This window comes from Hypanus sabinus, chromosome X2 (genome assembly GCF_030144855.1).
Source record: "Hypanus sabinus isolate sHypSab1 chromosome X2, sHypSab1.hap1, whole genome shotgun sequence".
NCBI lineage: Eukaryota > Metazoa > Chordata > Chondrichthyes > Myliobatiformes > Dasyatidae > Hypanus > Hypanus sabinus.
The window spans coordinates 5,187,123-5,203,001 of NC_082739.1; the positions used below are offsets into that span (position 1 = coordinate 5,187,123).

At 41.8% G+C, this 15,879-nt stretch overlaps 1 protein-coding gene across 1 annotated transcript in view; it reads right to left on the reverse strand.

Moving 5' to 3' along the window:
* abcg4a (ATP-binding cassette, sub-family G (WHITE), member 4a) overlaps positions 1 to 15,879 on the reverse strand; it is a 158,003-nt gene that overhangs the window by 97,720 nt on the left and 44,404 nt on the right. Inside the window, exon 2 of the mRNA XM_059957300.1 lies at positions 8,450 to 8,687. Within this exon, the coding sequence (XP_059813283.1) occupies positions 8,450 to 8,687 (238 nt within the window). The remainder of the gene's footprint in view (positions 1 to 8,449; positions 8,688 to 15,879) is intronic.

A 15,879-nucleotide genomic window follows, 5' to 3' on the forward strand; every position in this document is an offset into this window, starting at 1 on the left:
TCCATTAATGGTCTCCATTTATTTTATACTAATTTAGCTCCAGACTTAATCCATCCTCTCAGATCTAGCTCTTACTCACCTCAACATTATTACAGACATTGAGAAAGATAGAGGAAATCTATTTCCCCCTTTATGTTTCTTTCCATTTTTTAAAAAAGGGAAAGCTTTAAGAAATAGAAAACTATTTGAACATCTATGGGTTCAAGCATCACTCTGAGGACTGACACTTAAATGATGAATCGGTGGGGGTCAGTGCAGTATTGGGGATTCACAAACAAAATGCCGCTGGAACTTAGCAGATTAGACAACTTCTATGGAGGGAAATTAATTTCCAGTGCAGTACCATCTACATCAGTGAAACCTGGCGCAGACTAGAGGACTACTTTGTTAAGCACCTTTCCTCTGCCTGGTAGATCCCCATTTCAATTTGACTTCACATTCCCGTTCTCGCATGCCTGTCCTCTACTGCCATGATGAGGCCAAATTCAGGTTGGAGGATCAACACCTCATATTCCATCTGGGTTGTCTCCAACCTGATGGCATGAACAACAATGTCTCTAACTTCTGATAAATTCTCCCTCCCTCCCTCTTCTATCTTATTCCATTCCTCATTCTAGCTCCTCTCTTAACCCTTCTCTTCTCTTCAACTGACCATCTCCTCCCTCTGGTGCCCCTCCTTCCTTTTCTACCATGGTGCACTCTCCTCTCCTGTCAGATTCCTTCTTCAGCCCTTTTCCTTTTCCACTCATCACCTCACAGGTTCTTACTTCATCTCCCCTTCCTCCATTCACTCAGCTTCCCCCTCACCTATCACTTTCCAGCTGGAACTCCTTCCTTCCCCTCTCCCCACCTTCTTATTGTGGCTTCCACCCCTTCCTTTCCAGTGCTGATGAACAGCACTGGCACAAATGTCGACTGTTCATTTTCCCTCCATAAATGTTGCCTGACCTATAATGCTCCAGCATTTTGTTTAGATTGCTCAATATATTTATATAAAATGCTCTTTATATTTCCATCATCTTTTGTGAGGGCCTAGATTTCATGTGAATCACTGCCTGAGGAAATGCCAGATATTGGTACATGACATTGAAGCACAACGGTATAGAAGACTACAGACTCCAGAGCAGTTACAGGTAAATGGGAGCAGTATAGGTATGTATAGATTTGCAACAACATAAAACTTAGGTTAAGTCACACTTGGAGATTTGCATCCAATTCTGGCCATCCATGACAGGAAGGATGTTGAGACTTTGGAAGTGGTTTACCAGAATGCTACCATGGATTAGAGGGTATGAGTGAAATGGAGAGATTGGACAAATTTGGGGTGTTTTCTCTGGAGCGTCAGAAACTCAGGGGAGAGCTGATCAAAGTTCATATGATTATGAGAGGTAGACATTCATTATCTTTTTCAGCAGGATAGAAATGCCAGGTACGAGAGTTGACTGGAACAGGCTGCCAAGGACAGATATGATAGTGGCATTTAAGAGGCTGTTAGATAGGCACATGGAAATGTAAGGAATGGAGGGACATGGATCATGTACAGGCAGAAGAGATGTAGTTTCGGTTGGCATTGTATTTGGTGCAGATATTTGTGGGCCAAAGGTTCTGGTCTTATGCTGTACTGTTCTATGCAAGTAAAGTGATTGTCATAGAAATCGTAACTGAAGGTCCTGTTTCTCTGTGCTGTACTATTCTACAATAACTTAAGACCTGCTCTGAAAATAATTTTTCCAAAATTCAAAAAGGCCCATACACAACACACAAGGCAAGTTTTACATGGCTCACCAATACACATTTGAATTCCAAGTATCACTTTTCATTCACATCTGAAATAGCTACCCCGCCCCACCTTCTCAACGTCCCTAGACGGCCTTCCATATGGGCTGAAAGAGGAAGAATCTGATAGAGGAGGACAGTGGACTGTGGGAGAAAGGGGAGTGGGGGCCAGCAGAGGGAAGTGATAGGCAGGTGAGGAAAAGAATGGGAAGAGGAAAGCCAGAGTGGGGACTGGAAGAGAGGAGGGGGATTTTTTTACTATTTTGTTTTGTTATAAACCCCCTTTAAAAACTCATCATCTTCTACTTATGTAGCACTTTTAATATCGTGAAATGGCTCAATGTGATTTACAGGTGTGTTTTGAAATGATATTGTGGCAGGTGACCAAAATCTTAGTCAAACAATTGCTGGGGTAAGAGGCAGAGATATTAGCAGAGGAAACTCCAGTTTAGAATGTAGGCACCTGCTGGTAAAGCCACCTGAGATCGAACAGTGGAAGCCAAATTTGGAGCGGCACAGATTGGGGGAGAGGGGTTGAGGGGAAGGGGTCCAAGCTAGAAGGTGAAGCCTGACTCCTCACTCCTCTTCTCCTCACTGCCCTCTACTTCTCTTTCTTTCATGGTCTACTCCGTTCCAATATCATCTTCTTCAGCCCTCATCTTTTCCATCTATCACCTTCCAGCTTCCTACTTCATTCTCCCTGCCCTACCACCCACCTTCCCCCTCAGCCGGCCTCACCTATCACCTGCCAGTTTGTATTCCTTCCTCTCTCCACCTTCCCCTTCCATTCCAGTTCTGATGAAGGGTCTCAGCCTGAAATGTTTGACTGTTTATTTCCCTCCATAAATGCTGTCTGACTTGCTGAGTTCCTCCAGCATTTTGTGTCTGTTGCTCTGGTATGATTCATATGCACAGAAATCATTTTCATATTTCTATTGTTGCACGGAGCAACACCGATTGGCAATGTATGGAATGACATCAGCACAAAGCATTAGTAATAGTACAGCATCTCCACAAGCATGCATTAGTACCCATCAGGAGTGAAAATACATTTGATTAGAAATTACAGCAATGCTGTGCAAGTCCATTAACACAATCAGTCTGCAGACAGAACAGTTTTCAATGACAGTCAGAGGTCAAGCTCTCTCGGCATGGCCTTGTTTCACATTTCATCTCTGGGTTGAAGCTGAGTTCAAGGAGGAAATTGCAGATTTTTGACTATCATTTTCAAGAAAAGTGGGGTATGCTGTTGGGAATGAGAGAAATTGTGCTTCATGTTCACGCCCTGAGGGAAACTGCTGGGGAGAGAGAAAGAGTGAGGTGAACTGTAATGGGGTGGGGGGGAGGGGGAGAAAAGGGGGAGGGAGGGCAATGCAGACGTGTTTATATGGCTCAAAACTCATGCCCATTGTGTAGTGATGTTAGTATGTGGCTGATATCACTACTGACAGAGGAAGAATTATTTGACAATTTCGGATACATCAAAATTATCTTCAGCTTATCATATGCAATGAACTGCATTAGATGGCGGCTTTTACATATGGAAAAGTACTGTGCGTTTCTGCACATCTCAGTAAAATATTATGAATAATAAATCGACCTATTTTTGTCAAGACTAGTTGAGGAGGTACATTTCCCAAGATACTGAGTAAACACCCTGTTTTCCCCCCCACCCCCAAGATGGAGGTGACACTTGATTCCCACATACTAACTGAACAGGCAGTACTGAGCCTGAGTTCAAAACTGGTATCTCCAACAATTCAGTACTCCCTCAGTGTCACTGAGGTGAAGGCCATTGGCATGGAACTCCAATCCACATCTCCCCCCTCAAGGGGAGGAACTCCTGTGCACTTTCACATAAATCGTGTATTAAGAAGTCTTGTGTATCACTAAAATGTGTCACTTTTTAATGTCTGTGTGCACTTTTTGTCGATTATTTTTAACTTTCTATTGCACATGCCAAAATGACATTGACTTATTCCCTGTTTTTCTATTTTTCTTTCATGCATGTTTTCCAGTTCCTAAATTTCCTGATTTAGTGCATGAAGCATTCAACCAATTATATAAAAGGCAAGGTTAGAATATGCTAATTTAAAAGTACAGCCACTGTTTTGGTCTATTAATTTTCTTTAATCTTAAAGCTTAGTCAACCACTAAAATTTTCTTTCAGAACTACCTTCTACAGTAGAGTCAGCAAGAAGTCCTTTGACTCAACCTCCATTCTGTTCATTTCTGACTGGTCATGAATATCTAGACAAATGTTTCTTACTCTTTCCTTGTTAATCATATCAAGTTAAGTACATCAATAACCAAAAAGTTAAAACAAATATATAGAAATAAACCATTTGCAAAACCATAAATAATTTACAAAATCTTGAATGATGGACAAATAATTGCAGGAGGAAAAAATAGGTAAATCTCTGGTTTACAGATATACAATATTGAGTTAAAATACCACAGGGGAGAAAGTAGTGATATCCTTACCCCCACACACACAGAGAGTGTAACAGATCTAAGTGAAACACTTGCGAAGAAGTCCATATGACAGAGACTTTTATTTGCATTTGGCCGATGTTAGCAACTTGTGACAAGTTACCCTCCCACTGACACATCCTGTGAGGTCAGGTAGTGAGGAATATAAATTGACACATGAGTCTGCTGTGCAATAAATTGTTTGGGCATGTGGGTGAGATTTTTTTTGCCCAATACCTCTTATTTAATAAAAAATCTACTTAAAATCTCTCCCTAGAACATAGAAGTGTGCAGTACTTTGGCTCACAATATTGCACTATCAGAATCAGAATCAGGTTTATCATCACTGGCATGTGACATGAAAATTGTTAACTTAGCAGCAGCAGTTCAATGCAATACATAATCTAGCACAGAGAATACTAATAAATAAAAAATAAGTAAACAAGTAAATCAATTACGTATATTGAATAGATTTTAAAAACCGTGCAAAAACAGAAAATACTGTATATTATAAAAAAACAGTGAGGTAGTGTCCAAAGACTCAATGTCCAGGCTTCTGTACCTCCTACCTGATGGTAACAGTGAGAAAAGAGCATGCCCTGGGTGCTGAAGGTCCCTAATAATGGACGTTGTCTTTCTGAGACACTGTTCCCTAAATAGGTCCTGGCTTTGTAGGCCAGCGTCCAAGATGGAGCAGACTTGATTTAAAACCCTCTGCAGCTTCTTTCAGTCCTGTGCAGTAGACTCCCACTCTCCCCCCCCCCCACCCCCATACCAGACAGTGATGCAGCCTGTCAGAATGCTGTCAGTACATCTATAGAGGCTTTTGAGTGTATTTGTTGACATGTCAAATCTCTTCAAACTCCTAATAAAGGATAGACTAATAATAAAGTATAAACTAATCTCCCTTCCTCCTTACACAGCCCATAACCCTTCATTTTCTTTCATCCACCTGCCTATCCAAGAGTCCCTTAAATGTCCCCTCAATGATAGCCCCAGCCGTGCATCCCAGGCACTTACAATTCTATGTAAAAAAAAACACTTTTGACAAAAGAGGTAAAGATTAAAAGTAAGTCGGCAATTTGAATAGCAGACTGTGTTTACAAGGTAGTCATGAATAATGTTGATGTGAACTTTTTTTCCTTGTAAAAGACTGCCCAGCTGCTCGTTAGACACTGAATTTTACCAGCTGACCACCCCACAAATGGCACCACCGAGAAAAGAAGTGGCCAGTCTCATTGTGGTGAACTACATAGACCTGTCTGGACACGCCCCCTGCTGACTGCTCCTGTGGCTCCTCCCACAGACCCCTGTATAAAGGCGATTGAGGCCTGAGCCCGGCCCTCAATCTCCAGGATGTAGTATGGTGGTCAACTACTGCTTGTTCTTTCTTCCAGTCAATGAAAGCCAATATCTCGCCTCACATCTCAGAGAGTTATTGATGGTGCATCACTCAGATCCTTGAGGTGGTCCTCTTAAACTGCAGTAAAAAAGTGGGGGCATTGCCCAAGAATCCCTCCATCTGGAGCTTGCAATGCGAGAAAATGCTCAATAATGCACATTTCCCACATCATTCTCTGAGCCAGCTGGCCATTTGAAACATAATCTATTGTTCAGTTATTTTTTGAGATACAGCACAGAACAGGCCCTTCCAGCCCCTCGAACTGCGCCATCCAGCAACCCCTGATTTAACCCTAGCCTGACCACAGGACAATTTACAATGACCAGTACCAGTACATCTCTGTACTGTGGGAGGAAACTAGAGCACCTGAAGAAAACCAGGCACTCCAAGAGGAGGACGTACAGAGACTCTTTCCAGATGGTGTTGGAATTGAACTCCGGCACCTCGGGCTGTAATAGCATCGCGCTAACAGCTATGCTACCATGTCGTCCCCATACAGCACATGAGACCATCAAATCCATGATGGCATTGCACCCTGCACCAGTAGGGCAAGCCCAAACCATAGTTATAAAGTGTTTTGATGGAGTAAATAACTAAAGGTAGGGTTTACCCAATTGGCGCAGGGGGAACCATGCATCATCATCACAACTTCCATTAGTTGTTGTCCCGTGTACAGAAATCACTCAAAATAATTTTGTTGCAAACTACAGAAAAATCAGAGGCTCCTTCTATTGGAAGGGGTAGTTGCACATTGAAAATTTTGCACCATCACAAAGCAATTAATTTTCATATTATTGAAGTTTATCAATCTATAAAGTTTCAGCAATGCAACATCCAATTGTATATCCAAATACTTTCACTCCAGCAGCCTTCCTGAATCCATTTTGCATATTGATTATTCCTTGTTCATGGAAAAATTCCATGACCGCAGAGGACTGCAATTTAGCTGCATACATGTGTATGGTTAAATAACAATTAGACTTGAACTTTTTAACATTGGTTCTAGACTGAAGCTAGTAAACCATTCAGCTATGACCCCCACCATGTTTACTACTTCCAGTTAGAGTTTTGGAGCAAGAGAAAATTGGCTCTTCTACTCAAATTTTACATGCTCACCAAGTTGACTACATCTGGCCCATCTTGCTGTAAACCTTTCCAATCCATGAATCTGCCCAAATATCTTTTAAATGTTACAATTGCACTGTCCTCTACTACTCCCTTTGGCAACTCCTTCCACCTGCCCACCACCCTGTGTGGAAAAGATTTCCCTCAGGTCCCCTTTAAATCTTTTCCCACTCAACTAATTTTAATTCCACACTGGGTAAAAGATCATTCACCTTTTCTATGGCCCTCAGGATTTCAAACACAACAAGGTCACCCCTCAGTCTTCCATGCTCCAGGGAAAAATGCCTCAGCATGTCCAGTCTCTCCTTGAAACTTAAAGCCCTCCATACTGAATCCTTTCCAACTTAATCACATCCTTCTTATAGTTCAAGGAAAATAATAGATTAATTTGTCACATGTATATTGAAACATACAGTGAAATGCGTCACTGCATCAAAATCAAATCAGTGAGCATTGTGCTGGGTCACCAGCAAGTGACACCACAGTTCCAGTGTTATCATATTCCTGCTCGCAACCGTACATCTTTGGAGTAAGGGAGGAAACAAGAACACCCAGAGGAATTCCATTCTGTCACGGTGAGTCTGACATCAGTAGTGGGAATGTTATTGGAAGGTATTCTATGGGACCGGATATACAAGTATTTGGATGGACAGGGACTGATGAGGGATAGTCAGCATGGCTTCATGCATGGTAGGTCATGTCTAACCAATCTTAGAGTTCTTAGAGGAAGTTACCAAGAAAGTTGATGAAGACAAGGTAGTGAATGTTGTCCACATGGACTTTAGCAAATCATTTGACAAGATCTCGCATGAGAGGTTGGTCAGGAGGGTTCAGTTGTTTGGCATTCAAGATGAGGTAGTAAATTGGATTAGATATTGGCTTTTTGGGAGAAGCCAGAGAGTGGTAGTAGATGGTTGCTCTCTGACTGAAGGCCTGTGACTAGTGGTGCGCCACAGGGATCGGTGCTGGGTCCTTTGATGGTTGTCATCTACTGCATATCAATGATCCGGATGATAATGTGGTTAATTGGATCAGCAAACTTGTAGATGACACCAAGTCTTCACCAAATATATTCCCATTGCAGATAAAGACAAAAATAGATAATTCAAAGTCAAAGTAAATGTATTATCAAAGCGCGTATACACTCAATGGCCAACTTTATTATGAGTGTATGATTGTGGTCTTCTGCTGCTGTAGCTCACCCACTTCAAGGTTTGACATGTTGTGCATTCACTGGATATTTTTCATTTTTTTTCCACTATTCTCTATAAACTCTGGACGCTGAACATCCCAGGAGATCAGCAGTTTCTGAGATACTCAAATCACCCTGTCTGGCACCAAAATCATTCCACGGTCAAAGTCACTTAAATCACATCTTAGTCTAAACAACAACTGAGCCTCTTGACCATGTCTGTATGTTTTTATGCATTGAGATGCTGCCACGTGATTGGCTGATTAGATAATTTCATTAATGAGCTATACAGATGTACCTAATAAAGTGGCCACAGAGTGTATATTCCCATTGTAGGTAAAGACAAAAGTAGACCATTCAGTCAAAGTAAATGTATTATCCAAGTGTGTATATGTTACAATATACTCCCTTAAGATTAATTTTCTTGCAGGTATTTTCAGATAACAAGGCCTGACAAAGCAGAAAAATAAAACTACCCTTACCTCTTTTCTTCCAACATGGTCCCTCCCTTATAGAGTAGGAGAGGTCAGTGAACTCTATGTCCACAGCTGGACGCTTGGGCAAATGAGAGAACCTCTGGGCCTCAGTGATATGGTTTTCCACCTTCTTCAGGTGTGTGGTGAGGAGAGGTGCATCCTGGGACCCTCCATTGCACACGGTGTCTTCAAGAGCAATTGTCACACATCCAGCATCAAGCGGCTTTTCAGCCATAACTCCACGCTGTGGGGAAAAAAGAGAAATCTTAATTTGTAATGGATGTACTAATGGCTTGTCCTCTGCTCCAAGGTATTATAGGATCGGAGCTAAGGCTGGCACTTAGCATTATGCATTTCTGAGGATGACAGATATTAATCAAATACAAGCCAATAGACTCCCACAGCTACTTCACCCAACCCAACCTGCAGGAACTCCATTCCACTTTTCCAGCTAAATCTTCACTACTTCATCCTGAGACTTTCCACACCAATGGTAGTTGGTTGATCCCTCAAATTAAGTACAAGATTCATCTTATCCACACCATCCACCCACCAGCCTCGACATTCAGCAGACATTGCTGGCATCTCAAAGAAAATGTGCCTGTAAAAGAAGGTGAACTACACTTAATGTTTCATCCACCTAGAGCAATCTCAGTGATTAAGTCAACAGGCCTTATTCAATTTTCTTCTATCCTGTTTTTTTGTGGAAGTGGTAAGTTTTGGGATCGAAAACCTTTGCACCCAAGTTCTCAACCTGTGCATTCTCAGTGTCATCAGCTTGAAGTTGTATAAATTATCTTGTGAGTCATGATCAACGCAGAAGATGTTGGAGGAATTCAGTGAGTCCGGATAGAGGGAAATGGACAGTTGACATTTTGGGTTAAGACCTTTCACCTGGACTAACAAACAGAGGGAAGGTACTATAAAGAGTTGGAACCTGGTGAGGTTGGGTGGTAGAATCCACCTAGCCCTTGCTCTCCCTTTCCCTCCACCTTTTCATAATGGCTACCTTCCCTCCATCTTTCGATCTAGGTGAAGGATCTTGAACTGAAATGTCAAGGATACAATATCCATAAGATACAGTTTTACTGAGGTGGACATTCCACAGCACCATGGTGCAGAATTTTCCTCAGCTCAATATTACACTTATTGCCTGATCCTTTCTCTTTACTGGGGTACAATTCAGCAGATCCATAAAGCCATGGCGCTAAAACTAAAACATTATTTCTGGCATAATAGTAGTAACGTAATGTTCTCCCGGGGGGTTACTCCCTTAATGGAGGACACCCAAGCATAACTTTGGTCAAGGTCCAGTGGCATGGCATCGAAGACAACTGGGCACCTCTCACTGCTGCAGCCTTACTCCATCTTCACTGCCATTGTAATATTATCATCTGCCAGCTCCATCGCTGAGGACTTGGTTGGATCGCTTTTTGTCTGGAAGCTCCCCCTTGACCTTACCGCCATGGGTGACCCTACCAGGAGTGAAGCTCCAAGCATTGTTCTCAGATATTTTGGCATATAATAGTAACTGCGATGCATGCCAATTATTTTAACTGACATGATAGACAGAATTACAGGTCTTCATTTCCCAGTTATTAGGGAGATGGAAAATGGGAATAAGGAAATATTATATTTGCACTTCAGAAACATATCCTTGAATTCGTAAGAATAAATGTTTGCAATGCTCTACAGCACACTTGAACAGTGAGCAAGCGAGAGATCCATTACTTATTTAATACTGAGAACTCCCAATATGTGGAGATGTGATGTCGGTGAAAGTGTAGAAGTCATACATCAAAAATAAAAACGGAAATAAAGTGGGAACTTATGGTCCACAGCACGTCTGAGACACAGTGTTGCTACCATTGCTTTGAGAACATGTTTGCTATTGCCACAATCCATACTGCCACACAACATTATAGTGTGAAACCCATGTGGAGTACCTACATGACAGACTCTTCATGACATCTACTGACATCCATCTCACTCTTTATGCAGCTCAACAGAAGCCTGATATGGTGAGCAGCTGAAAAGGGAATAACGAGCATACTAATGAAAAATTTGGTCTATAATAATGTGAAACATTTTGATACGTGGTGAACATGGAAATACAAGCCTTTCTCAGTTGTGGGATGATGGAAGGCTGAGAAGAAGAAGAGGAGAAAAAAAATCTTTGTATCCTGAGTGCCCGCTTTATTAGATACCTTCTGTACCTAATAAAGTGGCCACTGGGAGAATAATCGTGGTCTTCTGCTGCTCATCCACTTCAAGGTTTGACATGCTGTCAGTTTTGGAGATGCTCCTCTGCACACCACTGTTGTAAGGCGTGGTTATTTGAGTTACTGTCACCTTCCTGTCAGCTTGAACCAGTCTGGCCATTCTCCTCTGACCTCTCTCATTAACGAGGTGTGTTCACCCACAGAACTGCCACTCACTGGATTTTTCTGTGTTTTTTTTTTACACTGTTCTCTGTAAACTCTAGAGACTGCTGTGTGAAAACCCCAGGAGATCAGCAGTTTCTGAGATACTCAAACCACCCCGTTTGGCACCAACAATTATCCCACAGTCAAAGTAACTTAGATCACATTTCTTCCCCATTCTGATGTTTGGTCTGAACAACAACTGAACCTCTTGACCGTGCCTCCATGCTTATATGGATTGAGTTGCTGTCACATGATTAGATATTTGCATTAACGAGGTAATTAGGTGTGGCTAATGAAGTGGCTACCGAGTGTAACTGTCACCTTGAATTCACCAGAATAAATGTCTTGCAATTGCTACAAGATGAAAATGTATCTGACTTTCTTATTTGAACCCTGGACAATACTTATTGGAAGCTGAAAAACCTACTAATCATAGAAAATGAGTAAGCAAACTAATTAGTAGCATGCCAACAATTCGAATGCTATTACTGAACCTTCACAGGTTGAAAATGTGTTTGCATCTCCCAGTGATACAAGTACATCATGTTCTTCACATTGACTGTTAGTCTGTTCCAAAGAATGTAATCTAAGGCAGCAAACTATCAGAGAAAAAAAATGTTGGCTACTTAGCAGGTTTCAGTGTAAGTATCTGTTAGCTGGTACCATGACCTCATAGTAAGTGGAGGCATTTCACCAAGATACTGTCCAACAGGGTAATTTCATGGCTTGGTCAATGAATCAAGAATGCCCTGATTTCTAGCATGCAAACAATATTCTGCACTAAATGAAAAAGTAAAGCTACATAAGAAAAAACTGAAAACATGAGATGCATCTTCCAATGGAGATGTTTCTAAGGTGATCCTGCACAAATAATTGAAATACAATGAAATCTTCAATGCACCTTGTATATCTATCACAATGACCACAATCAAGTGTCAGAGGCACACCAATCACAGTACAGGTTGCTGAAGTGAGCAGCTGACAATTTTGCAGCCCTTCCAGCTGAAATGTAGTAAGTCATTGTACACAGAAAGACACCAAATGGGCTTTAGGACCTATTTTGACTATGCTTTCTCTCGAGCACCATCCATCATCAAGGACCCCCACCATCTAGGCGATGCTCTCTTCTAGCTACTACCATTGGGAAGGAGGTACAGAGACCCTGGGTCCTACAGCACCAGGTTCAGGAACAGTTATAACCCTTCAACCATCAGGTTCTTGAACCCATGGGGATAACTTCACTCAACAATGAACTCAACCTATGGACTCACTTTCAAAGACTCAACAACTCATGTCCTCAGTTTTATTATTTGTTTTTCTTTCTTTGTAGTTTGTCTTCTTTTGAACATTAGTTCTTTGTCTGTCTTTGTGTGTAATATTTTTATTGATGCTATTACATTTCTTTCTATTTACTGCAGATGCTTGCAAGAAAATGAATCTCAAGGTAGTATATGGTGAGATATACATAATTTGACAAATTTACTTTGAACTTTGACCCATATCCAATGGAAAAAGTTCACTTTGGATACCAACATCACTTACGTGCAAGAACACTGACTGCAGTTGGATTCACTCCCCATGTTTTCAGGCTATAGTACAACTGATTTCTAGTTAACTATCAGATGACACTCCGGCAAACATACAGCTCAAAATCAACAAAATCAATTCTTCCCACTAATCCTTTGAAATTTATTGCTTTGTGCTGCATTCCAGTAGGGCTATCTTTCCTTATTGAATGTTCAGGCAATGTATATATTTATTTCTATGAAACTCAGGAAATTTATAATTCTGTAGAAGGCTCCGAGTCGGTCTTACCTTTCAGTTTTCCTTCCCTCCTATAAAACCTCAGCTTAGTGTCACCTGGCCAACACTGCTCAGTCTTAATCATGACTTGTGATGACCTCCTTATGATGCACATCAAGTTATGTTTATCAGAATGACTGTCTTGGAGAGGAATGAACCACAGCCAGCTTCTTCCCCATCTATTCTAAACATGATGACACTAGGGGTAGGTAACTTGTAGCTAGAGCAACTGGCATTCTAATTATTTCCTCACAAAGGAAGCATTCTTAAGAACTGATTCCCAAAATACTACTGGTGCCTTCAATATGCAAATGAACGCTTTTCCCCCCTACTGAAGTCTGATTTGTTCTTACAGGGCTACCTCCAGCATCTACCACATGGTGACAGGTTCCCCTTAAACTTTTCACCTTTGACCCTTAACCCATGACTTCTAGTTGTAGTTCCACCCAACCTCAGTGGAAAATGTCTGCTTGCCTTGACCCTATCTATACCCCTCATAATTTTGTACACCTCTATCAAATCTCCTTTCAATCTTCTATGCTCTAGGGCAGGGGTCAGCAACCTTTACCACTGAAAGAGCCACTTGGACCCGTTTCCCACAGAAAAGAAAACACTGGGAGCCGCAAAACCCGTTTGACATTTAAAATGAAATAACACTGCATACAACGTTTTGTTTTGCCTTTATGCTATGTATAAATAAACTATAATGTGTTGCATTTATGAAATTGATGAACTCCTGCAGAGAAAACGAAATTACATTTCTGCATGCAACAAAAACATTTTGAACTCCGAAAAAAAGACGTTGGGTTGAAGGTTACTTTTAAGTAAAATACTCAACGTCTATTTGAGTCCTTCTTGTATTTATGAAAAACGCCAAACTTAAATTTGCCGCCAGCAGCAAACCAAAAATAACGTCAGCCAGCTGTCAACCTGAAAAATAAAAGGACTATTTCACTGAACAATGAAAACATATGAATATACGTAAAATAATACGCAATTAAAATATTTATCATCCTTGTTCAGGTTGACTCACACCTGACAATGCAGTCGTATTCAGTAGGGATGGATCAATGCTTAGGGGAGTGACCGGGAAGGATAATGTGTTTTTTTCCTCTCTGAACTCACAGAAGCGTTTCCCAAACGATGTTTGCATTGCGATGATTGCAGAATGTAAATACTCCGAATTTATCATGTCGTGACATTGTTTGAACTCTCTCAAATTGGGGAAGTGAGACAATGTGCCTTTCTGTAAATCTCTGGCAAGCAACGTCAACTTGCGCTCGAATGCAAAACATCCTCCAACATGTGCAGGGCTGTACGTCCTTACCCCGTTGAAGAGCTGTGTTCAGCGTGTTCAGGTGCGCTGTCATGTCTACCATGAAGTGTAGCTTTTCCAGCCACTCTGGCTGTTCCAGCTCAGGAAAGTTGAGCCCTTTGCTGCCCAGGAAAGTTTTCACTTCTTCCAGACGCGCGACAAAGCGTTTCAGCACCTCCCCTCTGGACAGCCAGCGATAAAAACACGTTGTAGCGGTTGCTACACGCAGTCAGTAAACTGCAGTCAAAGATAGCTTTATTCGAACTAAACAGCCTTGCTTTTAAGCCTCCCTCAACCCGCCCCCCATGGGCGCGGATGCTGCAAAAGACACGTACTCACAAACCCCCGTAGGCTATCTCCCTTAGCCTGAACGCTGGCTAATTGTGAGCCGGTTCGGATGTGTCAGCAAATGGGTCGCCACAACGTCTTATTTAGATTGTACAAGATCACCATAATCTTCAAATTTAGATTTACATTTCAAAAACTAACAAACTAACATAAAATACATATTAATTAAATACTGACCATGTAGCGGTGTGCTACACGCAGCGCTAAAATTACGACACGGAGTCGGTAACTGCAGTCGAAGGAAAAAAACTTTATTCGAAATCTTCAGCCTCACTTTTAAGCCTCCCTCAACCTGCCCCCCCCCCCCCATGGCGCAGAGGCTCCAAAGCTCTGTGCTCGCAAATCCCCGTAGGCTATCTTATTGTGAGTCGGTTCGGATGTGCCAGGAAAAGGGTCGCCACAACCAATTATTTCCCAAAGCAACAGGGAGCCGCAGCACAGACGTAAAAGAGCCACATGTGGCTCCGGAGCCGCGGGTTGCCGACCCCCGCTCTAGGGAATAAAGTCCTAACCTATTCAACCTTTTCTTACAACTCAGACCTTGAAGCCCCAGCAAAATCCTTGTAAATTTTCACGGTACTCTTTCAATCTTATTGATATCTTTCCTTCACACAATACTCCAAATTAGGCTTTGCCTACAAAACATCCCAACTCCTGTACTCAATACATTGATTCATTATATGGTAAAATGATACTAGCATCCTTCCCGGCAGGAGTTGTGTGGAAATCCCCTTACTGCTGTGTCTTTGTCACACGGATTAACAGCGTGGGCAATCAACTGTAAGTTACTTTTTCCCATGGGAGCTACAAAGGAGTTGCACCAAAGGTTGGCATGGAGGTATGAAGGAATGGAATCTCCTGTATGTGCGTGGACCCTCCCACAAACTAAAAATGATTGGTTCCACAGTGCCATTGCGCAGTGGGAAGGGCCCGTGAAGCAGCGGCAGCAGAAGGTCACAGAAAAGCTGCAGGCAGTGATGGAACAACCAGTCATGAGGTTTCAGTAAAGATTAAGATCAGCTTTATTTGTCCCATAAACATCGAAACATACAGTGAAATCATACCACTGCCTGAAGAGGAGCAGGGTGAGCTGTGAAGGTTCACTTTCTTGAAAGATGTTCTGACATTGAGCTCCAAGTCAGAGATCACCAGATGCTGCAGTGATTCACACAGGTGTAGTCTTATTTTTCCTTTCAAAGAGTGCATAAAAGGTATTGAGCTCATCTGGGAGTACAGCATCACTGCCAATCATGATGTTACGTTTTGCTTTATCAGAAGTAATTGCCTGCAACTCTTGCCAGAGCTGACATGCATTATATTCCTTGAATAACCTGAATCAGAATTGGTTTTTCACTCTCAAAATAGTGTTCTATAGGTCATACCAGGACTTCTTGTGTAGTTCTGAATTAAAGGTCTTGAATGACACATCTAGGCTTCAGCAGTCTATGAATCTCCTGGTCCATCCATGACTTTTGCTTTGGGTACAGCCAGATGTTCTCAAAGGCACACACTCATCCACACAGGTTTTGATTAAGTCAGTGACA